Below are 11,257 nucleotides of genomic sequence, written 5' to 3' on the forward strand. Positions count from 1 at the left end.
TTTTTAAAAAAACAAAAATAGCCCTGCAGTGCTGAAGTCTGTGAGATGGAAAAGGAGTCGCACCGGTCTTGCAACGGAAACGCCAAAGTAGCGCCTCCGTCATCTGAAAAAAGGGAAAAGAATCCAGAGAAAAATGTAAAAGCTTTTCTGAAGACAATAAGGTAAAATTATGAACAGCATGGGTAGTATGTTTTGATAACACAGTGGCATTAAAGTAGTAAGTTAATGATTTAGGAAATGTGCTGAATTTCTTCGTCCCTGACACAAGAAGATGAACACCACTGTCATGTAATGTGTTAAAGTTCGTTTAGATTCAAGCAGAGACGTGATTAGCTTAGCTTAGCATAAATGCTGGATGCAGGAGGAGACGACTAGCCTGACTTTATTTATCTTTCTTTGAGTTTAAAAATGTAAAGCTTTTTGAATAATGTAGTGTACCACAACAAATTAGGTAACTCTGAAAATGTTTCTTAAATGAATTTATATTGTCCATGCTAAGTAACACTAAATTGAAATATTAGAATCTTTTCCACAATGTTCTGACTGATCAGAAATGATGTTTCTGCTCCAGGGGATCCTGCCTTTACACACTTGTTCTGATAAGAAGGACTCCAGCAAACCTTTACATATTTTTTCAGGTTTCATCCAGAGGCCCAGAGGATTCTGGGTAATTCCTGCATAGCTGTAGTGAGCCTGGAGCGTCTCAACTTCCAGTCTGTGTCTTTATCATGTCTGCAGCCTGTGGTGTCCCTGGTACGGTTGCCATGCCAAACACAAGCTGAGCTCCACGATGAAATGTCTTTAAATTGTCCTCAGCAGGTACAGAGAGGAAGTCTGGATGCTTTAATATGTGGTTATGATAAGCATAAATTTCTGACTATGATTATTTTACTCTTTTCTTTACATCTTGCTCACAGAATGGGTTCAGTCAAAATGAGACAGATATTTTGGCGATAAGAGAAAGATCACCCCAACTGGCTGATCTGAGTCTAACAAAAATAACACCATTATCCTGGACTGAACCCTACTGTCCTTACAGCTCCATGTCTGGAGAACCAGAGCAGGACTCAGGCTTTCACTGTGAATCTAATCCAGATCAGCCTTTTATCCTGTTTGACTCTGGATCTGAAGACGGGAAAAGTGATTCAGAAACATTTTATTTGGATCCAGATCCAGAGCAGACCATGGTGATCGAGTTGGACCCTGAAGCAGAAGCAGATCAGGACCAAAGCCTCCAGCTGGAGGATAAAGTTGAAACTAAATGTGAAGCCGATATAATGGATGTTAATCAAGATCAGAGACCTGATTTCTGCAGCTCACAGGAAAAAGAGGAGTTATCCATCCAGCAGCCAGAAGCTGGAGCTGGGACTGAGGAGATGGAGAGTGAAGATTTCTGTGCTGTTTGTCTGAATGGAGGAGATCTGCTCTGCTGTGACCGCTGCCCTAAAGTTTACCACTTGGCCTGTCACATTCCTTCTCTGATCTGCTTCCCTCTGTGAGTACAGTGTGAATACAAACATCTGCAGACTGTACACCTTCATCACATATACACACACTTTTATGATCACTAGAGCTGTGACTTAGACCAGTACATCCTTAATTCTGGAAAGATATATAATGTTAATATGTATATGTTTCTGTGGCTTTGTCACTGTCTCACCGCAGCGGACATCAGAGTTTCCTTTTGGCATACAAAGTAACTCTTTGAAGGTTCCTTATTAAAAGTCATTGTGATTGTTTCTGCAGTGTCTGTGGCTCTTGACTTGTGGATATTTTTTCATGTCCTAGTTGTAAAATAACAGAGGTGCTGTATGCCCTACAGAGGTGACTGGGTTTGTACAATGTGCAGAACGGACCAGGAGCCAGTGGAGGCCTACGACTGTGAGAACATGCACTCCTGTGGGGGAATCAAAGCGCCGTACACTTTGTCCAGCCTGGTCCAGATGGTGAGCTATAGTGGAAAAAAGAAAGAACAAAACTCCAAAAATTGATTTTGTTTTATAACATAACTCTGTATGTAAAATACACGTATTTACAGTGCCTATCATAAGTATTCACCCCCTTTGATGTTTTACCCTTTTATTGCTTTCATAAATCAGTCATGGTCAATAAATTTTGGCTCTCTTAACACAAAAATTTATTGGAAAAAACTCTTTAATGTCAAAGTGAAAACAGATTTCTATAAAGTAATGTTAATGAAAGAAAATTATATAAAGGAAAATAATTGTTTGCATAACTATTCACCCCCTTCAAGTCAGTATTTAGTAGATGCACCTTTGGCTGCAATCACAGCAGTGACTCTGTGTGGATAGGTCTCAATCAGTCTTGCACATCTGCCCACTGCAATTTTGCTCCATTCTTCTTTGCAAAACTGCTCAAGCTCTGTCAGGTTGCACGGGTATCGGGCATGAACAGCCCTTTTCAAGTCCAGCCACAAATTCTCTATAGGATTGAGGTCTGGGCTTTGACTCGGCCACTCCAGAACATTTACCTGGTTCTTTTTTAACCATTCCTGTGTAGCTTTTGCAGTATGTTTTGGATCATTGTCTTGCTGGAAAATAAATCTTCTCCCAAGACGTAGTTCTCTTGCAGACGGAAAAAGATTGTCCCCCAGGATTTCAGTGTATTTTGCAGCATTCATTCTGCCCTCTATCTTTACAAGCCTTCCAGGTCCAGTTGCTGAGAAACATCCCCACAGCATGATGCTGCCACCACCATGCTGCACAGTGGGGATGGTGTGTTTTTGGTGATGTGCAGTGTTTGGTTTCCGCCAAACATGATGTCTTGTCTGATGGCCAAAAAGCTCAATTTTGGTCTCATCAGACCAAAGAATCTTCTTCCACTTGACCATGGAGTCTTCCACGTGTTTTTTGCAAACTCTAGTCGAGCTCTAATATGACTTTTCTTCAACAGTGGCTTTCTCATTGCCACTCTCCCATAAAGCTTTGACCGGTGAAGAACCCGGGCAGCAGTTGCTACATGCACAGTCTCTCCCATCTCAGCAGCTGAAGCTTGTAACTCCTTCAGAGTAGTTGTAGGGGTCTTGGTGGCTTCTCTCACTAGTCTCCTACTTGCACGGTAACTCAGTTTACGAGGGCGGCCTGATCTAGGCAGATTCACACAAGTGCCATATTCCTTCCATTTCTTGAGACTTGATTTCACTGAACTCCAGGGGATGTTCAGTGCCTTGAAATTTTTTTTGTAACCATCCCCTGAATTGTACTGCTCAATAACCCTTTCCCTGAGTTGCTTAGAGTGTTCTTCTGTCTTCATGGTGTAATGGTAGCCAGGAATACTGATCAACCACTCTCTAGACCCTTCAGACACAGGTGTTTTACAACTCAATCACTTGAAACACACCCACACCACTCAGGTGATCTTCATTTCACTAATTGTGAGACTATTGGCAACAATTTGATGGACCTCTATTGAATTAGACCATTAAATTAAAAAGGGGGTGAATAATTATGCAAACAATTATTTTCCTTTATATAATTTTCTTTCATTAACATTACTTTATAGAAATCTGTTTTCACTTTGACATTAAAGAATTTTTTCCACTAAATTTTTGTGTTAAGAGAGCCAAATTTTGTTGACCATGATTGATTTATGAAAGCAATAAAAGGGTAAAACATCAAAGGGGGTGAATACTTATGATAGGCACTGTATATGTGGAGAAGTTTGCAAGGTTATTATTGAATTTATTATTGTTATTGAATTTGTTTGCATTTTTATTTCTCTCTGCAGAGGTGTGAGAAGTTGACTCTGCTGTTGTACTGTCACAGACTCAGTGCTCCGTTCCATGAACCCGTCAGCCCTCTGGTCAGTCCAACAGATTGACGTAAAAGTGTCTTATACCAATCACAGTGAAATAAATTGGCTGTAATCTATAACATGCATACATCAGTAGAGTAGAGGACAAAACACCCAATTTAGCCAAATTTGAATCATTCGAAGCTCTACAGGGCAGAAAAAACACAATGCAACTGCAATATGTAATTGTTTTAACAACCTACCTAAGTAGAGAAAACACCTGGCCTCTATGAACAAAGTTTATTTTCTCTTACATATCAAAACATGATGTTAAAATGACACCATCATCTCCTACAATGATTTAATCTCTGAATATGCTCCAGGCACGAAACTACTACCAGATCATCAAGAGGCCGATCGACCTGTCAGTGATCCGCAGGAAACTGGACAAGAGCAACACTCTCCACTACTTCACCGCCGAGCAATTTGTAGATGACGTCCTGCTGATGTTCAAAAACTGCTCTACTTTCAATTATGTAAGTTTGTCATAAGGATGTTGGAATCTGAGTGGATTTCCCACTTTAATTCAATTTCTGGTGTAACTGAATTATTTCTGCACTCTAGCCAGCGGGGATAAGTTCCACATGTAACAGCAAAGTGGGCCACTCTCTTCATGTTGGTTTCTTTATGTAGGGCCTGTCAGTCAGGATGTGTCTATCTGCTAGTAGATATTAAACCTCAGGTGATAGCTCAGACATCACCGGTTTTACTTTGATTCTAACATTTATGAGAGTACAAACCTTCAGAGCCATGCTATGGGTGTGATGAGAGGTCTTGTGAGCAGGTGGAAGCAGGTAAATAAAATTATAAGAAAACTCAGGATACACATTAAAACACAGAATTTTGCTGAAAAATCTTTAGGGATAAAACAGGAGCCCAAAATGTCCACACCTCTCCACAGCCCTGGTTGTAGCAGATGAGGAACATTTTTAATTTCAAAGTGGCCTGAGCACTGCCTTTGGAAACACTGCTCTGTCAATTATCAGTAGAGTCAGAATGAACTTTTGGAACTTTGTTCAGAGTATTTGTACCAGAAATTCCCTCACCGTTGTGACCCTGCGAAGCTTTATTAACGTACAGCTGTTTTGTCACTAAATGCTAACATTAGCATGCTAACATACTCACAATGCTTACAAAACTGGCAAGCTGATGTTTAGCAGGTATGATTCATTTTCATCATATTAGCTTAGCATGTTAGTGCGCTTACATTTGGTAATAAGTACTACTTAAAGTACAGCTGAGGATTATGGGAATGCCTTTAATTTTCCAGACAACTGGTGATAAAGTATTGAACAAAACAAAATTAAACTCTGTTGATGACGATTCATCCTCGAGGAACACATATGTCTGCACTAAATCTATATAATAGCTATTGAGAAATATCACTTAAAACTAATAATCAATCTCATGCTGGCATCATACAGATGTAAAGATGGGTGAACTCTCTCGGATGTCACTGATAGGCTTTGAAGCTCAGTTTACTCTCTGTGGTCGTCACAATCTTGGCAATCCCTGAACTGTCCTAACTCCAAGCTCATCCAAAAATGAGTAAAGAGGTGGAGTGTGACTGGAGCCGAGGTAGACCATACAGATATCTGTCCTATGACTGCACTCACCTGTCACTCACAGTGACTGTGCCAGTAATTCTGTATATTTTGCAGTCTTACTTCAGTCTAAACAGCCTTTGTGCAGTGTGAAGCGTGTTATGGTTCAGGGTGTAAGTATGCTTATCTCTGCTGTAAAGTTGGACATTATAAAATAGGGGTTGATGGGGAGGGCTGGACAGTGGAGTAGTGGTTTGCACTTTCGCCTTGCAGCAAGAAGATCCCTGGTTTGAGTCCAAAAATATGCTGAGGTTAATTGATGACTCTAAATTAGGGTGACCATAGGTCCTCTTTTGCCCGGACATGTCCTCTTTTGAGAGGCTGTCCGGCCTGTCCGGCCGGCGTTTATAAAGTCCTTCAAATGTCCGGGTTTTTGATCCCCTAAATTCCACATAACGCGAAACCGCCGCGTCGCACAGCGCCGTGCTCTTGAATCGTACTGCGCAGCACTTAGAACCCATTCTCTTCTATCAGACAATTTCCACTGCACACGCTGCGGAGCGCCAGCGCCGCGTCTCTGAAGGGCCGGCGCGCGCCACGGCGCTGGAGATTCGCTTCCTCGCAGGCTGACAGGCAGGTAGGCACACTGCGAGAGAGCACTCGAACAGAAAGAAAATGCCGAAACGCAAATGTCATTTCACTGATGAAATGCGAAAAAAGTACCCCTGTTTTCGTCCGGGTCGTGTCAAATGGGAGGCAGAATGTACAGTCCGCAAAGCTGGGACTTATGTCTCTGTAGCTAATAAGAAAAGGAAAAAGAAGGAAAAAAAGGACTGTTGACTTGAGGCATTATTTCTATATTTTTTTCATTTGCCATTAGACACATTACTTTGAAGAATGGGCTAACTGAACATTGAAGAATAGGCTACCTCCCTTTTTTCTTTTTGTTTAATATTTTGAGGCATTATTTCTATTTTTACATAATTGATAATTAGAAGGTTATTTTGAAGAATTGTACTCTACCTCACTTTTCTTAACTAAGGTGTAAGTGTCAGACTTAAGAGAGATGATTATTTCTTATTTTGTTAAACATCTGAATACCTGTTCCTACACAACTTGAGTCAATTACTATTAAAGACTAGAGCATGCCATATTTGTATGTGACTGATTATATAGTTTAGGAGAATTGCTTTAATGAATATATTATTTATAAAGCAACTGTTTGTGAGTGTTTTGGGCTATTTTTCTGTATATCCAGGTAAAGTGTTCTTTTCTGGAGAATTCAGAATATCTGTTTAACTGAGTTCGAAGGTTCAAAGCACAGAAAGCCCCCTGACCCACAGAAAACCCCTAAAAAGGGGGGGGGGGGGGGGGGGCTGAAAATTTTTCGCGCACGAGCTGGAAGTGTGTCCTCTTTTCAGAGAAACAGAATATAGTCACCCTACTCTAAATTGTCCGTAGGTGTGAATGTGAGTGTGATTGTTTGTCTGTATATGTAGCCCTGCAACGGACTGGCGACCTGTCCAGGGTGTCCCCTGCCTTTGCCCGAGTCAGCTGAGATAGGCTCCAGCACCCCCCACGACCCTAGTGAGGATAAAGTGGTGTATAGAGAATGGATGGATGAGTTGATGGGGATCATTTTGCTTTTGAATCCAGCCTCAAGTGGACATTCAAGGAGCTGCAGTTTTTGTCACTTCTGTGTTGGCTTCATTTTCAGCCTTAGAGGTTGCTTAGAGGCACTGGAAGAAAAGCCAGCAGACTTCCAGAGTCAATAGGATTCTTCTTTATTCCCAGAAGAAAGACTCCTGCTGACTCTGGAAAATCTTTACAAACTTTGATGATTATCAATTCAGTGGCTGTTAAAATATTACTCTAGACTGAAATGATGGACTGGCTCAATATGTAATTGTGGGACTTTTTGTAACAGTTGACAGGCATAATAGTTGACATTTTTGCTGTTTTCAGGCCTAAAATCAACATGGCCACCGATAACCAAACACTACATGGCATTTTTACAGAAAGATTCTTCTAAGTATTATATATACAATTGAGTAAAATTGTAACTGAAACTTATTTACAAAGATGCTGTAGTAAACCTGTTGACATGCAATAAATCCACGCTTGACTCACACACTACTTTATATTAAAGCTGCTGTCCGGAGCGTCTCCCAAAACACTGGTGGTCCCACCCTCCGTCCCTCTGATTTCGCCCCTTTATTTGTGCACGCGCACAGTACATGAGAGAAGTGCCCGGAGTGCTGCAGCATCTCGCCTGTTTTGCTGTTTTCCCCTCTTCTACATTTAGTACATTTAGTAAATAATAAAGGAATTACGTTAGAATGCTGTATTGAGTCTAACTTGTCCTAATACCAAAATAACATGAATCTGCTAGAACTAACGAGTAAAGTTTCAATATGTGATTACACTCGTGTATCCCTCTCGATGACGTTGTTTATCAAACTTAGTGCATTTACGCATGTATATGTGTTAGATTGTTTACACACATGGACAAAATTGTTGGTACCCCTCAGTTAAAGAAGGAAAAACCCACAATTCTCACTGAAATCACTTGAAACTCACAAAAGTAACAATAAATAAAAATTTATTGAAAATTAAATAATCAAAATCAGCCATCACTTTTGAATTGTTGATTAACATAATTATTTAAAAAAACAAATGCTGGGCGGGCTATGGAGACCGTGGTCGGGAAGCGACGCGAGCACCCCGAGCCAAAAAACGTCCTGCAGTCTCTTGGCCTGACAAGCCGTGGGATTGGTAACTTTTCTGGAAGTTGCTGATCCCTGATGCTATCTCCTCCACAAGCAAAACAAATGTGCGCGCGGTTGCGTAGTGCGTAGCTCGCCCACCTCTGCATGGGCTTGCTTGCTGTGCACGTAACCGTTGATTGACAGCATGACAAAGCTGAAGCTCGAACTTGATTGGTCGGCAGCAACCGGCGCTTTTTGGAATAACATGGGGGTCTATGAGAGGAAGGCGGAGCTCAGGAATAAATTTTCATATCGCGTTATACTAACTTTATATTATAGTATCGAACTAGACTAACACATTTAAGCTTTGTTAAAAAATGATACATAAATTGAAAACAAACGGAAACTCCAGACAGCAGCTTTAAATAATTAAGGAACCCTTGGAGTCTTTTCTTCAGGAGGACATGACATCATGTGGAGCAGGTCATATGATCTGGAATTAACGCACTTCCTTGAGAGGTGTTTTTGTAATGGGTAACTTAGATGAAAGTGATTTCTCGGGCACAGATACAATTTGTCATTTTCCATATAAAATTGTATATCCTGCCAAAAATGAAATATCTGTCATTATCTCAACCTAATCAAAAGTAAGCAATCAAAACTGTTTTTGAATAAGCTCATTTTATTATTGTTTAGCAAATTAGAATGTGGTTATTTTTAAATTGGGACAGTTATTTAGTTGACATTTTAGTGATATCCAGTAATTTTTTATTAATAAGTGATTGTTTCCATAATAAATAATTATGGAATTTGCAAAAGACGCGGTAATAATGAATATAAAAACATTAATTTAAAAAAAACTTTCAATAAAGATGTATTCAAGATATATCCCATGAAATTCAAAAGTCCCTCAATTATATATTGACCTGACTGCCTACTTGACTGATGGACTGACCTTGCAGTTGCTAAAGCTGTTCTACGAAACACACGTTGGTCAACAACATTACTGTCTTTCCTGTCACAACGGGAGTCTGATTCAGAATTTTCCGGCACGGTCTTGCTCAGGATTGTCTAAAATTTGCAGAATGTTTATTTGACCGTCATACTTTATAAAGGGCAACTTTAAGAGAGAAAACCAGGCTACTGTAAGTTAAGTCCAAGTTTTAATCTTTCTTTCTTTTCTTTTTTGCTTTTTGACATCCTTCTGCTGTGCAGCCAGACTCAGAGGTGGCCCAGGCTGGTCAAAATTTGGAGGTGTTTTTCTTGAGAAAACTGAAGGACATTTTTCCTGACCAGACGTTCCCATCAGCCAGCCAGGACAGAACAGAAAGAACTCGCCTCCAGTGGCTGAACAGGAAGAGGAAGGAGAACTACAGGAAAAAGAGATGCATGTTTAGTGGGAAAAAATATTACCTGTAATTTACATTTCATTAGTTTTGTTAAACGATCTTCCATTTCAAGAAAATATGATAAAAATACAGTTTTGTGAAACTGCAGCATTCACTTGTTTTTTTAATTATGAAAAACCATATGAGAAGAACTAATATTACGTCACCTTTCCGTCATTTTCACAATTTCAAGCAGAAGCATTTTTCAAGGAGACAATTGTTATTTACGGTTTTGGAATGAAATTAGTCATACGCAAATTATTATTGCATTATTTCTGATTGTCTGAGGAGTCACACACATCAAACATTCTCATCTTTGTTTAGCAGAATGGAAAGATTTTCACATGTAGGAAAGTAAATACACTTTACATATGAACTGTATGTTTTCAGCTTTGTTTCAATTTGAACTTTAACTTTATTATTGATTGGTTGATGGTGATTGTTGATCACTATTATTAAATCAGAGCCTCAGGGCTCCCAGAGTAGGTGGGAAGAGATCTATAAGTATGAGTGTACTACATGGTAAGATAGTTTTCCTCCTTTTCATAAAATGTACTTGGTAGAGACACTGTATATTTGTGCCAGCAGAAACTTAGCATGCTGTATGTGCCTACAATGTTAATGACAAATGTATATAAATATGTTTAGTTTTTTTTTTAGCAAGGTGAATTTACTGTGGTGTGTTGTTCATATGTGGCTCTTCAGGTACATGCTTTTCTTCCACACCCTTCCCCACCAGAGGGCATGCTTGTAAGACTTTATACTGATATCTACATTATGTTTTCCCTTTTTAATATACATAAAAATTACAGAATCTTCAATGGGACCTTTCAAGCTCAAGAGCTTTTTATTGTTTGTATGTTTTTTTTGCATTTATGTAATTTATATGATCTTTATCAAGCATTCTTCCTGCTGATTTGGAGATCGTCAGGGTTAATTTTCCTATATAACAATAAAATGAACTCATTTAGCCACAATTTAATTTGGTCTCTCTTTTGGTGTTCTCTTACTGCACCAACATTTTATGACTTATTTTCATTTTGTGCTTTTGATAAAAAAAAAAAAGTTTACAAGTGACAAATCAGGCATCACAGCAAATAAATCATTTAACAGGATCAGACAATTAAAACACAAAAGCAGCCAGTAGATATGAAACGCTGCCTAAACTGAACTACACTAAAAGAAAAACTTGGAACATGTGTGGATTTTAAAAACTGAATTAAAAAAAAAAACAGCATGTGTTTCACAGTATTTCGGAGAAATGAAAATAACTGAGTAAAGGGTTATGATTCAGTCTGACAGATATTTTTCATTAAAGCCGCTTGACACTGATTGGAACAAGATAAACTTTCTTACTGGCTTCTCCTCTGAGGGCGCGACTGCTGCTGATCCATCATCCTGTCTGGACAGTTCTGTCTCCGCAGGAACACACTGAGATCTGCCGAGTGTCCCACAAACATGAAACACCGGCTCTTGCTGTCTGAATGACATCATGCAAAGCAGTGGCATTAAAACACCGTGAAGGCCTGAAAAATGCTGCGGGTCAGCATACACTGTGTGTCTTGTTAGAGCGATGATCAGGAGCCAGTGGAGCTGCAGGACAGAAACATGCATATAAACATGAACACAGTTTGCTTTGCTGACTTGGGTGTTTTTATTGTGACTCGGCTGTTGTGTTGCTTTAAAATTAATCTGAAAGCCTGCGAATTTGTCTCAGTATTGTAGAGTGATTGCAATTTTTAGACTTCCCTTGAGTATTCTTATTTAATGCTGCTTTTTAATTCTTACATTTCAGATGGAAAAA

General features: G+C 39.5%; 1 protein-coding gene across 1 annotated transcript; it reads left to right on the forward strand.

Moving 5' to 3' along the window:
- The first annotated feature begins 577 nt into the window (after nucleotides 1-577).
- LOC110960313 (tripartite motif-containing protein 66-like) lies at nucleotides 578-10,415 on the forward strand. Its single transcript, XM_022207511.2, has 5 exons — nucleotides 578-1,495; nucleotides 1,823-1,946; nucleotides 3,748-3,822; nucleotides 4,137-4,289; nucleotides 9,281-10,415. The coding sequence occupies exons 1-5, from the start codon at nucleotides 1,044-1,046 to the stop codon at nucleotides 9,482-9,484; spliced, it is 1,008 nt and encodes a 335-aa protein (XP_022063203.2). The 5' UTR covers nucleotides 578-1,043; the 3' UTR covers nucleotides 9,485-10,415.
- Nucleotides 10,416-11,257: the final 842 nt, after the last annotated feature.

This window comes from Acanthochromis polyacanthus, chromosome 8 (assembly GCF_021347895.1).
Source record: "Acanthochromis polyacanthus isolate Apoly-LR-REF ecotype Palm Island chromosome 8, KAUST_Apoly_ChrSc, whole genome shotgun sequence".
NCBI lineage: Eukaryota > Metazoa > Chordata > Actinopteri > Pomacentridae > Acanthochromis > Acanthochromis polyacanthus.

What these genes read in the sequence shown, in the direction of transcription:
- LOC110960313 (XM_022207511.2), top strand. Translation starts at nt 1,044, where the DNA reads ATGTCTGGAGAACCAGAGCAGGACTCAGGCTTTCACTGTGAATCTAAT. An exon ending in TCTCTGATCTGCTTCCCTCT is followed by an intron (nt 1,496 to 1,822) that starts GTGAGTACAGTG and finishes TATGCCCTACAG; the next exon opens with AGGTGACTGGGTTTGTACAA. An exon ending in TGTCCAGCCTGGTCCAGATG is followed by an intron (nt 1,947 to 3,747) that starts GTGAGCTATAGT and finishes TTCTCTCTGCAG; the next exon opens with AGGTGTGAGAAGTTGACTCT.